The sequence below is a fragment of the Harpegnathos saltator genome, unplaced genomic scaffold, assembly GCF_003227715.2.
Source record: "Harpegnathos saltator strain DR-91 unplaced genomic scaffold, Hsal_v8.6 scaffold39, whole genome shotgun sequence".
NCBI lineage: Eukaryota > Metazoa > Arthropoda > Insecta > Hymenoptera > Formicidae > Harpegnathos > Harpegnathos saltator.
The window spans coordinates 1,140,340-1,155,968 of record NW_020230194.1 but is presented as its reverse complement, the minus strand read 5'-3'; the positions used below and the strand labels follow the sequence as shown (position 1 = coordinate 1,155,968).

Here is a 15,629-nt window from a genome sequence, read left to right as displayed (position 1 = left end):
TTGAAATCGAGAAAAAATATAGGGGTGTAAAATGTTTAGAAAATAATATATAATAAAATCCAATATAAAAAATTTAACACTGTATTTAATTGTAGTTCGTATATAAAGTTGTAATTATTACATTGGATTATATTATATATTATTATAGAACGTCGTACTGTATAACATAACTATTATTTTTTATTACTTTACATCATATTATATATTATTTTATATCGTATATTAGATTGTATCAAAATATAATAAAAATAAAAATTCGAATTATTTTTCGAACTTCCTTACTTTGCTTCTTATGTACCGCATTTCTGATGCAAATTCAAAATCAAGTTTCTAAATAGTTTGATTAAAACTTATGGCAATTTGATATTATCTAAATCTTGATTTGAATCTCGAGTGAAATAGTTTAATTAATTCTAACTAAATGGTTTGAGTCTTGGTTAAGAGATGTCGAAGTGGACAAATTGTAAAAGCGTCGGTAACATAGAGACAATCGTCAAAAAGTAAGAAATCTGTTACTAATGTTATCGATTTTATACCTGTATAGCCATTTGTGAAGTAAAGACGATTTACATTTATATTTACATTTTTATTGTTACATTATTGTACAATATATTTCATATTTTATATAGAATTACAATATATTGTACAATATATTGTAGGAAACGATTCAGACTAAAAATTCGTTTAAATATGAACTGAGAATACTTTTTTATCTCTTCCAATATTTCACTTGTTCTACACGTCCCTCGCATCTAAGCAAAATTCCAAAATTCTCCAAAGTTGCCGCGGAAACTTTGTGCTATGTCTTCGCTCATTATATTTGCCTGATACTAAACACAAAAATCGAGATATGCGAAACTTGTAGATTATTAATTTTCTCGTCGCGGAAATTCGCGCTGTTTCTTTGCTCATTATATTCTCTCGATATAAAAATGCGAAAATTCGGAAATTGAGAAAATTTGCAAATTTTTAAACTTCCCGGCAAAATTTCATATTATCTCTTCGCTTATTATCGTTAACTAAAATCTTTTAGTAATCATCGATTTATCGACGATGTATCGATGAAGTATCTGTGAGACAAAATGTACCAATACGTCCATTCCACATTATGCGTGGCATTCGCTGCCTCGAAACGCAATGTATGATTCGATGTCGACTCATGAAAATTTGTAAAATTTGTACAAATTTATTAAAAACACGTCCGAAAATCTTCTTTATAGACATTGCTCTTTTTTCACAACTCGCTACAATAAATGCTGATTCTTTCATTATGTAACGTGCGACAGCCAATAAAAAAGAAGGATAGCGGGAGGGGGAAAAGAGAGAGAGAGAGAGAGAGAGAGAGAGAGTGTATTCAACACTTTGCAGCCGATATCGATAGCTTTCAACACGAGTTGTGCATGATTATTGTTTACTCGCCGCAACTTACTTCGATCAACGATCTGTGAATGCAGTTTCGCGTCCCCGCGTTTTGAAATAAAAAAAATCCCGCTCGCTTCCTGTAACTCGCTTTCGTGCCAAGGTGACTGACCATCGGCGATTTTTCTCGGGGAATCGCGGATATCAGAATTCTAATTTTGTGTGAAAACGAGGATGTAGCCCAACCGCGCCATCCTTGCGTTAACGGAGAAAGCTGAATTTTTTCCTCGCGTCCGTCTGTTTTGCAAAGACTTCCTCTCAAGGGTGCGAGCTCGGTAAAATGCAGAAACAGGAAGAATTCCAATCTGCTTTCTTGTTATTTGGTTTTTCTGGCCCTGCTTAGCGATTAGCTTACTCGCGTCTCTCTGTTACTCATTACACATCGCTCGGTGGGAAGAGAAAGTGAGACCGGTGAAGAAACGGGATCAACATGCGATAAAGCACTCCTTTTGTCATTTCTGTGCCACTATTCGGAATTGGGATTTCACGCTGTAAGAATCGTGAAATGGAATTTGATCGCCCGTCGATTAGTCATAATTATTGTGTCTGAGGCCGAGACCGCTCGGCTTCGTTAGCTAAAAATTAGAGGTAAAAGCGCGACACATCTGTGAGGAAAAGGGAAAAAAGGAACGAAAAACAAGAGGAGAGAAAAATCGGTCCCTCGTCGAATGAAGCGATGTACGACGTGCAATAAAACGCGCATTAAACCACGAATGTGTTCGAAAAGCGTATTTTACAGGCACTAAAGCGGATTTATACCGTGGATACTTGAGTATGCGCGAGCGTACGGTTGCTTGCGTCCTTACGATACAGCAATGTGTTATAGCGCGTAAAATCATCCTCGCGACTTCGCCGAAGATATTACATTGCAAATTATATCCTCGAGAACACGAGGATCCCGGCGATGAAACAAGCCTCGTAGCATCGCTCATTACGAGCCGACTTTCCTCGACGACGAATTGCCGTTCGTATATTCACGTGACATTCGAGGCGACTGATACTCCTTCAGTATTAGAAGATAAATATATGAACTTTATTCTCGATTTCGTAAACATTCTCGCAAAAATAGTTGAACAAAGAGCCAATAAGAACAATCGCTTTCCCGAGTATCCGGAATATTTGAAATATGTGATTGCGGTATTCTCGCGAAGAATTACGAGAGATTAAGACGACAATACTGTAATCATACGTTCTAAAATTGAACTGAATATTTGAGAAAACAATTCCAAATGGTGCTTTATTTCATCAGACTGTGACATTTTGCAGTACGGAGGCCCTTATTAGTTCTATATTTAACGACTCTCGACTGGAGATCGACAAACTTTTTTTGAAACGCATTTTACTGGAGGAGACGATAATACGTTCTCAAATTTCACTCGAAATTGCGATCGCGAGTCGACCATCGAAAATCGCAAGGTCCGTATTTTAACGGTGAACAAAGTCCTTTTGCCTGGATCTGCAATCGTGCTCGCTTCGCAGCGCGAACGTCTACCGGCCACTAAGAAAACGCACGCGTCTACTTGCTGCAAGCCCTGGAAATGGAAATTCCATTTCCATGACGGTCCTCTCGAACAGGCTCGTCGGAGCGAAGAAAGTCCCGGAGCGCGAGCGATACGCTTCGCGGCCTAACGCGGAAAGACGCGGGAGATAATCGCCGAGCCGAGCGGAGCGCGGCGTAGCCGGCGAAACGGACGATTCACAGATGACTGATCGAAGTAAATCGTGCTACTCTGTCTCGACGAATGCCCGAGACGCAATTCCGAGACTGCTTCCACATCAACCCTGCGAATTCCGTCGAACTTGAGGCGTCCAGCAGTCGAGTGGTCGAATAATGCTCCCTGCACCGCGAGACCCATCCTGGATCCGCGCCTTCTTCTTCTTCCATCGTGTCTTTTCCTTCCACGAAGAAACTTCGACTTAATCTACATTCGAATCTCAAAACGGAGATTTCAACTTAGGTACAATAACTGAATCTAAATTTAAACTAAATAAAAACAGAGACAAGAGAATTTAAGCGACTACGGCGACTGAAGTTAAATTTCAATGTAATATGATTGGGCACGCGACTGTTGCGATTGGCCATGCAACTTGTTCCCTTTCACCCCTTTCAGACCCTCGAATCCTGTCAAAGTATCCGATGCTAATAAAAGAATTACAAAACAGTAAACTTTCTTTCACGAAGAAAGAAACTGTTTCATTGATCCGTTTAACCCCGTCGATCCTTGTTCAATTACTCAACGTATCTTCTAGATTGCCTTCTAGATTGATAGTTGAGCAAGTTGCATAATTAATGCATCGCTTGCTGAAACCGAGGATAAAACGCAGGTGAAATGTCGAGATAACCGAGCACCGAGAATAATTCGAAGGCAAATGCCTCTTCAGGCTCTCAGACAGAGAGAAAACGACAATGAGTGAACGATATTTCGCAGTATCGAATGTAGGGCGATCTTCTGTGCGACTTCATGTCTGAAGATTCTCTCCTTTCAGTTCTCGAGTCCTTCCGTTCTCTAAGATCGATAAAACTTTCAAGAATAGACAAGATCTCACCTCGCAGGGATTTTCCCGCGGTGACACATTCTCCTCCCGTCAGGAGTCTTCTTGACTCCCGTTAATGGCGACGCGTTTCTCCCGATTAACGGCGCGCGGCTCGCCTTCCCAAGGCTCGATCTCCTGCAGCACTCGCAATTCAGGGTACGAGTGCGTCGTAATTAGGATATCGAAGTTCCGACGAAGTTTCTAATGCGCTCACCAGCGACTGGTGGCTGGGGAGGAGAAAGAGGAGGAGGAGGAGGAGGAGGAGGAGGAGGAGAGGCATCGTCTGGGTGAAACGGCGAGCGGCGGACGGATCCAATCGAGAGTGACAGAATCGTTGATCTGCTCGGATTCTGCACGCTTCGCGGAGCAGGGTCTCCGGTCGTTCCAGCGTTTTTCGCCCTACCTCGCCTTTCAGAGATCGCTGGAAAATATAAATTAGGCCAAGCGGCCCGTACCGTCGACCAGTCCGGCGCAACAGCCCGATCGAAGATGATTAGAAACCACGGCGGCTCGCGCCGGTCGCACGTACATCGCGAATTTCTCTCTCTTGCCGCGACCGACGCTAATCCGTGATCCATTCCGTCTTCTTGCCGTCGGTCCTGGAAGAACGCACGACAAACGGCTGAGCAGCGTGACGACCTCCCGCGACGCGCGACGCTTCCTTCGCCGCCTCTTCGGCGCGCCTCGCGACCTTCGGTATTGTCTAATTGCCCTCTCCGGGGAGATAATCTGATCGAGATCAGGAGGAAATGACTGAACTTCAAAGTGACGTAAAATGACACCCGTCGATTGTGTGGCGAAGCCCCCCCCTTCCCGTGCAATCTTGCGGTGACGCGGTTCATTCGCGGTAATGCCAGTTATGCTTCGCGAGTAATGAATCAGGGAGCTTCTGAGAGGAAGTTGATTAATAATCGGTTGCAATTCTCCCTCGACGTCAACCCGCTTTTCGTCGTTTCCTCGTTCTTTTCGTCGCTGCAGTGCGCGACTTTGGACTTCGCACCCCGATGGCCATCGGTGAGCGCGTGTGGTCTTCACGTAATCTCCACGTGCTGATGGTGCTATGAAGCAAGGACCAATCCAACAGAATGGCGCGACTACGAGAAAGCCTTAAGCTGACCGTCGTGCTCCTGCTGACGATCGGCCACTTGGCTGCGTTATCAACCTGTCAGGATCACAACGCGTCCACTACGACAATCGGCAGCGATCCCACTGTTGGCATCGACTACACCTCGCCGCAGCCGTCGAACACCACAACCTCGGTCTCTCAAGAGACCACGACCTTGCCGGCCTCGACGACCGTCGAGGAGACGAAGGAGATCCTCGACTCCGCGGAAACGGGTTTCCCGAAACGACACAAGAAGCCTTCCCATCGTCACGAAGACAGGGATTACGCCATACCGTATTCCGTGCACGAAGACGTGGAGGATGGGTCCACGCGACCAAAGTACGTCGCTCCGAACCGCGGATCGGCAAGGACGTCCCGCTGGACTTCGTGCCGACCAAGCTGCACGCGCAGGTCCGGGGAACGCACACCGTGAAGAGACTGCCGCAGCGAGAGGCGATCAAGAGCGCCGAGACCGATGAAGAGAAGCACAACGCGCACCGCTTGAGAGAGGTCGTCACCAACTCCAAGGTCAATACAGTCTACACCGAGGAGGGCTACGAGGACTCGGCGTACGACCATGCGGGCCACGTCAGAGACGCCGATTTCCACGAGGGATTCGCGCGGAAGCAGCACGATCGGATGGACGACAAACATGACTCTTGGAGCGGGAAGAAGAAAAAGGGAGAGCACGGGAACTTGGTCCCCGAGGCGTTCAAGGAGTACGACGAGGACTATCAGGACCATTTGGCTGAGAGCAGGAAGCGCGAGGAGAATTCGGATGACGAGTACAACTTGATAGGATACGGCAAGGATAAGAACGTCTGGGAGGGCTCAGAGTTGGATCCCAAGCTCGTCGTTACGAATGGCGTGCGAGAGTTGGAGGAGGACGTCGAGAAGGATGCCGAAGAGGCCGAGAGGAACGAGAAGATTTACCAAAAAGAACAAGAGTCGAAACCTCTCAGTGAGGTCGACAGTTCGGAGTCAGAAGAGACAGACGATGAGGGTGACTTGAAGGATGAAGAGAATACGCCGGTCACTTCGAAGAAAGGGAAGAAGTCCAATTCGTGGAACGAGAAGCAGAAGGAGCTTCACGAAGGGACTACCGTGCTTCCATCAGAAGATGGGACGAGTTCAACGATCGGCCTTGAAATCCCCGCGAGACCTCACGGTTTTGTGAAAAACTCGCTGAACTCTCAAGCGTACTCCGTCGAGCAGACCGCGGATGCCTTCCGAGGGCTCGATGAGCCGACGACGATCAGTTATAGCCAGCTCTTCTGGGATTATTTCAAGAAGTTAGAGTCGCCGAGCACACTCGTCCCGAACTCCACAGGACTGGAAGAGCTCACATCAGTCACGGTGGCTACCTTCGACGGTCAGAGTCCATATCTGTCGGTCACGGAGGAGACCTCGACGTTGCCGCCGACGTTCTTCGGGACGCACAGTTTCCACCCGCAGAATCTCTTCTCCGATCATGTGGAGTTTGGCTCCGTGCAAGAACCAACTCATCATCTACCAGGGCAAAGTGATCATATCGACAACGTCAACAACGTCATAGCCACGTCGACGTTCACCAATTTGCAGCCTCTTCTGCCGCAGCCCTTCCAGCCCACAAAACTCGAAAATACGGAGTACACATCTTCTTCAACGTCTCTGCTCGACAATCCAGTGTCCACCCCGGCTGTCATGACGCTCAACATCACCGAGGAAGCCTACGTACAGATAGACGACTATCAGGCGAATCCTTTCCTCAGCCCTGTCCTCGACAACAGTAACATCACCGTCGCCCGGAACAAGTCCAAGTACCGAGTGCTGGTGAGACCGACGCCGAAGAAAGCCGTCAAGTCAACAGACCTTCCTAAGTCGTTCCCTCAACAGACATCACCGAGCACCCTGCAAGAGGACGACGACGACAAGAGAATCCGCGACGAATTGAGCGCCAAGTACACCAAGATACTGGATTACCTGAAGAACAACCGCAAGATCAAGCCGCTCGTGAGCAACAAGAAGATTATCCTGCCGGGAGGCCTCACTCTGCTGCAACCGCCGTCTCTTCATCAGCGAGCCGTCTTCCATCCGATCTTCCCGCCTACGAGCCGTCCGAGCGCGGATCGCTCGAGCGTGTCCGTGGAAAGTGAGTCGCCGCGAGAGGCCAACAATTGGAGAGGCGCGTCGCGCGATCAGCATCGCTCTCGACCGAGCGAACCGCCTTATCATGTCGATCCCTTCGTCTTCGTTCAGCCCGTGCAGCTGATCTATCGCAAGAATCAGCTTCCGGTCACGAAGCTGTTGCCACCACCTCCGCTGTCGCTGCTGCCGCCGACCGCGAATGTTCACAGCGCGTACCGCAGCGGCAAGCAGCGCGACGATTTCCTCTCCCACGTCGTCGGGAAATCGCAGCAGCTGCAGCAACCACGCGACAACGCGCTGAGACTTTTGCCGCTGATACCCGACGCGAGCTGGAGAACACGTTCCAGTGTGCGCCAAAAGAGGTCGGCCGAAGGTGAATTTCGCTACGATCATGAAGGTGTGCAAGCAGCTGCAACTGACCGCGGCGGGTCGAATTCACGAGATGAAGGTTCGTCCTGGACATGTCCGGGTAGAAAAATGCGACCTTGTGACTTTCTAGCCACGAGAGGCAATTCTGTATCCAATCTCGTACTAGCCGGTAATATAACGCTTGCTTCTTCCAGGAGAAGTTAGCAGATGGTTAGACAAAAGAAATTACACACGAGGGAAAAAGACGTAAATTCACGCGACGATGAACGAACCCGACGATGGATGAAAACAGAATTTCTGCGAGTTTGCCTTTTATTTAATTAAATCGGCGCGAGATTTGTATTGGTCTCTTCTGATTTGTCTAATCTTTTCTTTAATCTTGTTTCAAATCATCAGTCATTTCAAAGATGACGATAGTGAAGGCTACTGTTGGCGTGCCTTTGGGCTCAACTAATTTTTATATTGCTTATTCTTTGTACAGTATTTGTATATAACTAAGAAGCTAATAAATCATTATTGTCATTGTCGGTAATTTCTGATTCTTGGAGCTGAGTTTGATTCATCCAGAGATTCTGTTTCCTTTATCTAAAGCGCGGGTGGTTTGTTCATGGTCGTACTGATTCAGCCAATCTTTTTTCCTCCGCGCAGATATTAGATAAAAAACTACAGCTACTCGCCAAGTGAAAAAGTAACTGTCACTTCTGCTGTTTCGCGTTTTCTATGAAATAAAGTAATCATAACTTTAATTTTCTACTTAACTTTAAAGTCTACTAGCGTTCGATGTTTCAGACACGACGAACGAAACTGTCAGCGGAAGTAACACGAACGCCGAGGAATCTGCGGAAAAGGAGAAGAGATATCTTTCGCAAGATAAAAAGCGATCGCGAGGAGACCGGAGGACGAGCCGAGCGAACCGCAGGGATCACGAGGAGCTGCTGAACGAGTCTCCAAAAGTCAGCGCGGACGTCATCGACAGAGAGATCGCGACGCGTTTCAATGAGACCAAGGACGCCAACGAGACTTCGACGGAGAACAAGGGCGGAGGGGTAGTCGAGGTCGAAGTTCCCGATTTCGATTACGTCGAAGAGTTCACCGAAGGCAGCCCAGTGGAAAGCTCCACGACGACAACGGAAGCCGTTATAGACACGAAGAAGTACCCGTTTTATAACAACGAAAACCTGCCTGTCGCGTCTGCCTTGAAGTATGTGGTTGACCCCAGAACGATCCCGCGAAAGACCTCGCGCGGCATGGAGTTTTACGAGTCCCGCAACGCTTACAAGCAGTGCGACGAGGTGGAGCCCGAGCTGGAACAGGTGTTGCCCGAGAAAGAAGAGCCGGACCCCGAGCGAGGTCAACAAGAGAATATGCCGCGCCTTCGCGGCCTGGGAGACAAGCTGGACTGCTTCAAGGCCAAGTACTTCGACGAGAACCCTTTGGACAGTCCGTTGTTCGCCGAGAAGACAGTGGAGGAGCCAACCCCGCCCACGGAATTGGATCCCGTCAAGTTCGTATCCAAGGTCGTGCTGCTGCCCGAAGAAGACGACGACTACGTGGTGCACCAAGCTTCCAAGAAGCCGGAACGCAACGGTCGTCAATGGAGGAGCAGGAAACCTCAGCACTCGATGCAGGAGTCGATTCGCGTCAACTACAGGCATGACCCCAAAACTGGGAAAGGTAGAAACGCTTACCTGCACACGGTGAGAAGTTCGAGGCCGCCGAGCGTCGCGGTGAAGAATCGCAGACCGAAGCCGAGGAGCCGCGCCACCACACTGTCGCCAAAGTCCGACTACCAAACCGAATTTTACCAGAATCAGGTGTATGAGGACGTGATGGGCAACATCAGGAACATGGCGCATAGTTACCAGGTCTACGAGACGACCACCTTGCCGCCTTCCACGCAGATCCAGATCGCGGGCAACGAAGATGCGCCGAAGGTCGCGGATGACACGCGGGATCTCTCCATGGAGAAGAACGCGACGGACGTCGTCAGCGTCACGTTCTCGGAGATCAAAGGACTGGTGCCTCCGCCCAAGTACCAAGCTCCGAGGAGACTTGTGAATTACAGGAAGCAGCGGCCGCTGGGTAAGAACAGGGTGTCTCTGCTGAGGGCGCCGAGCCTCCCTCGAATCATCGCTCACCATCACGCCGTCAAGATAAGCAAGAGGGACACTGGGAACTCCTCAGCAGTGACTCCTACGAATGATGAAGGCGAGCAGAAGACGGTCGAGAAGTCGACGGAAGCGAGTGGAAACGACACGGTCACCGAGGAAACGACGACCACCTCAAGCAATTCGACGCTTGCGGCGATGGACATGGAGATCGGGGAGAGTAGACTGATGCACGCGGAGGACCAGAGTCCGTCGTCAACGAGGGTGGACGAACGAAAGAGAAGAAGGCAGCCTGCGAGCAGCGACTCGAGGAGCGGAGCTCCTCAGAAGATGGTTTACACCATCCACGATCGAATCAGATATTCCAAGCCGAAGTGGGACGGCAGGGGCTTCGACAAGTTCAACACGAGTCTGAAGAGCGCGGACGTCGACAGCAGGAGGAAGGAACCCAGGTATAATCACCTGACGAGGAGGAAATCTGTCGTCAACTCGCAGGTCGATTCTACGACGCCAAGTTCTGCGATCAACGATGTCTCGGTCACTGAGAATGCAGCGTCATCGGCAGAAGGTGAGGAAAGTGGCACGACCCAGACTCATCGCCCGGAACAGTCGAACGCGCATGAATCGGTCTACAACAGGAAGATCGAGTACCCAGAAGCGACCGAGGCCGGTAATCTCGATAATATGAGGTCTGAAGGCAGCCCGAAGGAGACGAAGAAGCAAGAAGAGACGATGAATATGACGAACGTGTATCGCGTTTACGAGGACATCAACGAGCACGTTCTTCCGCAGAGCATGACGAAACTAGCGAGTCCTTTGAACTCGAAGGAAATCCTTAACTTTCAAGAGTACTTGGAGTCCGAGCCGCCAGAATACTCGGAAGCGTTCTCCGACGAGATGGGGGTGCCAATGAACAAACATCGCGCGATACACGAGTCGAAAGGCAGCGACGAGCAACAGAACGAGGAGACTGATCGTTCTAAGAACATGGCAACTTCGTGGGAAAATGATTCTCCGGAGAAGTCTGAAGAACAGATGGAAATGCTGATGAAGATGAAGACGAACGATGGCTTCTCCGAGGACTCCTCTTCGAAGGAGGTGGAAAGCTCGAAGGACGACCGGACGTTCTTCGTATACACGACGCGACCACCGTGGGTCACGGCCTACGACAAGACGACGTCCCGTCGTTTTCCATTCTCAAGATACAAATCGATGATTAGGAAGAAACACAAGGAGCCGAAGGACAGCGACGAGGATCCCAGGGAGGAGAACGACGAGACAAGGGAGGACTACTTGTTCCCTTGGCACGCTGACAGGGACAGTGACAAGAGCAAGAGACTGGAAGATCTCGAGAGGTTCGAATATCCTTGGGAAAGGAGGGAGAGACTGGCTAAGGAACAGGCTAAGGAGCGAAGGAAGAAACGACAGCGGGAGAGGAAGTTCCGAAAGGTAGTCTTTGACGAAGACGAGGACGAGAACGAGGACGAAGAAGAGTCCATGAGGCTCGAGAAGTCTGTTTACCCTTGGGAGAGATACGATGTTCCTTCCAAGCGTAAGCACGTGAACACCAGACGCGACGTCTCATCCCGAAACACGAATGACAGTGCGGAGGAGGCCAGCAGCGAGGAGTCATTCGCGAGATACAGCAGCAGGTACAGAATAGCCGATAACACGACGATAAGGCCGTCCAGCGCGCGCGAGATCGGCAGGTCCATCAAGAAACTCCTGGAGGACGACTCGGACGAATCCAACGAAGACTCCTCGAAAGAGGAGACTTCGAAGGAGATCGAAGATCACTCCTCTTCGGCCAGCCAGAAATCACTTTCCTCGAGCCGCGGGATCTCCAGAGGAACACTCGTGCCGGAAGACATCACGCAGCCGCCGAGAAGGAAATCAGACGGAGAAACCAGAAGAAGAAGAAGAAAATACGACAAGAACGTTTCGAGCTCACAATTTGACTCGAAGAAATTGAAGAGCAAGCAGACTGATGAGGAAGTAAGAGGGAAGGACAACATTAACTCGACAGCTTCAGGCTCGCAAGCGGGAACAGTAGCGAGAAGCCAGCTGTACGACACCACGAAGAAAGCTTCTTCGCCGGCTCCTCCGTTACGTAAGAAACGTCGACGTGTAACAACGTATCCGAGAACCCCGAGAAACAACTCCACGATCTCGCCTGTTCAGTCCTCCACTAACGCCAAGAGAAGACGAAAGAGACCCCAAGTGTCGACCACAACGACAGCCACGCCTTCTTCGGCGGATGTCGACCTTAAGACCAGCAAGTCAGATTTCGCGCATCTACGGAAGAGATACTCAATGGACGACGTCACGGAGACGAGCGGATTGAATTCCGCCGAGCAGATTCCAAGCTCCGTAACCGCAACGGTCGAAGACAACGTGGAAGCGGAGACCTCGACCCCGAAAACGAGGACGATCGAGCACCGCTCGAGAGTCTCAAAGGAGAAGATCGTTACGAAGACGACGTACCCGGACGAGATGGACTTCGACATCGCGAAGAAGAACGCGACGTTCGATCGGCCGGTGAAAAAACTCAAAATTAGAGTAAGTCGCCGGAAGGGCAACAGCAAATGGAAAAACGGCAACAATGAAGATTCGAGCGATCACGAGAAGCCGACAAGACGAAAGGACGAAGGAGAATATGATGTTCAGTCTGAGGAAGACGATGTAAAGAGATCGGAGAAATCTGATGTCGACAGAGGCGGCAACCCTGTGAAAGGCTTCGGCATGAGGAAGGAAGAGGTTAAGAAGATAAATAATTTTAGCATTCTCGACGAGGATGATGATGGTAGCGACGACTTTGGGGATGCGCTGCCGTCAGAAGTAAGTTCGTCACCGCAGCACAGGACGGTTCAGCTGACGCAATATGGCTCCAGACAGATAATGTCATCTTTGTCGTGGATCTCAAAGAATTACGATTATTAAGGCACGGAATTTTACCTTCCTCTGTTTTTTCGCATGGTGTCCTTAAAAATGGCGATCTACTTGATATCTCAAATCTATCAATGTCGAGCGACGACACTGAGGCTGCTGTTCATAGTTGCAAATTATCTTCGCAATCTTCGGTTGACAACCTGATTAATTACATATTAATTAGCTAATTAATTTCGTAAATAATTGCAAATTTGCATATCAAATAAATAGGCTCTTTAGATAGAAAATCTAATGAGCAAATTCGACAACAATTCGATATAAAAAAATAAAAATAGGTTGACAAAAGATTTACGAATTCATAATTGCTTATTCGTCAAACAATGACAGACTATAAATATCGGCCTGGAAAAATGTACAAACATATGGAAATTTTAAATACTTCATATAATTTGCCTGTCAATAAAGCGAGTCCACTAACAAAGAAATCGATTTCAGACACATGTTGTGAGTAACATGATGCGGAGCATTCCATCGAGACGCAGAAACGATCGAGCGAAGGAGAGGATCGGAAACGGTTCGACCAGAACGAACGAAGAATGGCAGAAGGAAATCAGCGGCGAAGAGAAGGACGAAAATACGGCAGAAAGGTCGAGGTCATTATTAAAGGCCGGGTTTATAAAGGACCCGGAACGCAGGCTATACTATTACGTAGAAAATAAGTGATTCTCTAGCTAGTACTTTTACTTTTTAAGCGCAAGAAAGCAAGCATCTCCACGACCGTAGAACGGTGAATATACGTGGCGTTAAAATCTTGATGTGAAAATCGGTGACTATATAATATTATTACACATTTATGCCGAATTAATTGGTTGGTTTGCGCAGCGAGCGATTTCGAATGTTCAGCCACAATGAAACAATTGTATTCTTACGCGAAGGATCGCAGGTCAAAACGGCACATGTACATCGTTTCACAAAATAACAACGACATAAAAAAATGCCGATCGTCTCATTTCACCCGATGAACCTGAGATTATCAATTATAACAAGCCAGTATTATCATTTAGTTTCCAGACTGTCGCGAATAAAAATGTTCGCCGTCCAAGCTTGCGGTTGAGTTCAGCTCATCTTTTGCTTCACGCGCAATTGATAATAATATACGAAAACAAACCGAGCGAAGCCTTTAGAGACTTAAGGATTATCATAATTCTCGTTTAATTATGCAGGAATATAATTCAGGAATTCGGGGTTAATCATTGAGACGATAATTACCTCCGCCGAGAGCGGACGCTTTGAAGAAGAAAGAAAAATAATAACGAAGAAGACACGACGCGACACTCGCACTCTCGCAGTTAACCACAACACGCACGATATCTCCTCGATTTGTTTGTTTAACGGCTCACCGTGTCGCATAGCGTATCCCAGTTAATTAGTCGTTGATTCCAGAGAAAGCGCATTTTAGACACGGCCCGTTGCCAATTGCGAGCCGACCAAGGATGTTGTAACGATTTCTTTCGTTGTGTCGTCACACACTGTACATAATTTAGTATACTTTTGTCATAAATAAACGTTATAGAAGGACATTGCGTAATATGATCAATACCCGGCCTATTCGAAAGCGCCAACGTGCTGTTCTCTTTTTCTCCCTTTTTTTTTTCTCATTATTCTAACGCGGCCTCTAGGCGCATCGTGAAGAAATCGCGCGAAACGACGGAGAAATTGTATCTACGGTCGTGCGCGAAGGAATTGGGTTTATGAGCTGAGATTTCCTGCGGAGCCGTCACGCTCGTTCGCGAATTCGCAATGCGCTCGTAATAATTACCGCACTTCTTTTACCGCAGCCGCTCGGCGACTTTATTCTGATTAGAAAGAAATGCATAATAATTTGCTTCGTACTGCGCGTAAAACGTTAGATGCGGCCCGTGAAGAAACCGGCGAATGATACTTTCCCTCGTTAGAAATTCCTCTGAACGTCCGCTTATACCCACGAATAATAATAATGCCGGCGCTTCCAATAATTAAGCACATTTTAATCATTAGGACGGTTAATCATTAGGTCCGTTTGTCTCATCGCTCCATTTTCGACAATCACTGTGTCTCGTCAATAATATTTAACGTCATAACAATCCACTTCGGTCGCCTCCTCTCCTACCATGAAATTATCGGCTAAATCATTAGGACTGAATCCATTACATAAGCGCGTTCCGTTTCCGAAAAGCGAACAGCCATGATCTAATTTTCGTCACACGAGAGAGAGAGAGAGAGAGAGAGAGCGATAGTATTTCGAGCTGCTGCTCGTCGCGGAGAGAACGAAATGAGCGCCGGTAAAATACTTTCCAGCCGTTCTCTCCCCGGCGGCCTGCAATTCAAATGCTCAATTGCGAGGAGCGCGTTATGCGTCGGTAATAATCGTATTACATTAGATAATCGCGACGCGCTTTCCCAACGAGCGTCTCCGAGCGGAATGAACGCGACATTAGCTCGCAATACGCCCATACTTGGCTAATTAGTCGCGCACAATTAAGCCGCGATTCACGGCGCAGCTTCACGCTCGTGTTACACGAATAACGCACGCTTGCACATCTTTAGAAATTTTCCATTCTCGTATCTCCGAGGCGTCGAGTGTATCTCCGTTTCTTCGGACTTGACCGATTCATACTTGATTTGAGTATTGAAATGAAAATTAACGTGAAAATTAACGTGGTAGCCAACGTGTTAAGCTCGTGCAAGATGAGTGTTCAGATTAGTGGCCAAGTAACCTCCTTGTGAAGACAAGTTAATAAATCAATGATGTATGTAGTAAACTAAGTGCGCAACAAAGTTGATTTTGTTGAAAAGTTTGGATATTTGAGGATTTCAATTGCATTGTGTATTCCTGACTCTGAGGAAAAAATTTTAATTTGTTCATAATATCTTCTTTCGAAAGAATGACTGAGATGTTATTTAATGATACGACAGCTTTATTTTTTCTCATTGACAGTTTAGTTTTGAAAAAATTGGAAAACTGCACAGGTTCAACAAACAGACATCTGATTTTAATTCAATAAATTTTTGAAATGCCGACGAGTAATTGCGCAAAT

At 47.6% G+C, this 15,629-nt stretch overlaps 1 protein-coding gene across 1 annotated transcript; it reads left to right on the top strand.

Moving 5' to 3' along the window:
* The first annotated feature begins 4,430 nt into the window (after positions 1 to 4,430).
* Positions 4,431 to 14,068, top strand: LOC109504649 (uncharacterized). The gene is given in 4 exon segments (XM_019845300.2): positions 4,431 to 5,409; positions 5,412 to 7,634; positions 8,345 to 12,501; positions 13,048 to 14,068. Coding segments are annotated over 4 exon segments (6,978 nt in total). The 5' UTR covers positions 4,431 to 5,039; the 3' UTR covers positions 13,276 to 14,068.
* The last annotated feature ends 1,561 nt before the right edge of the window (positions 14,069 to 15,629 follow it).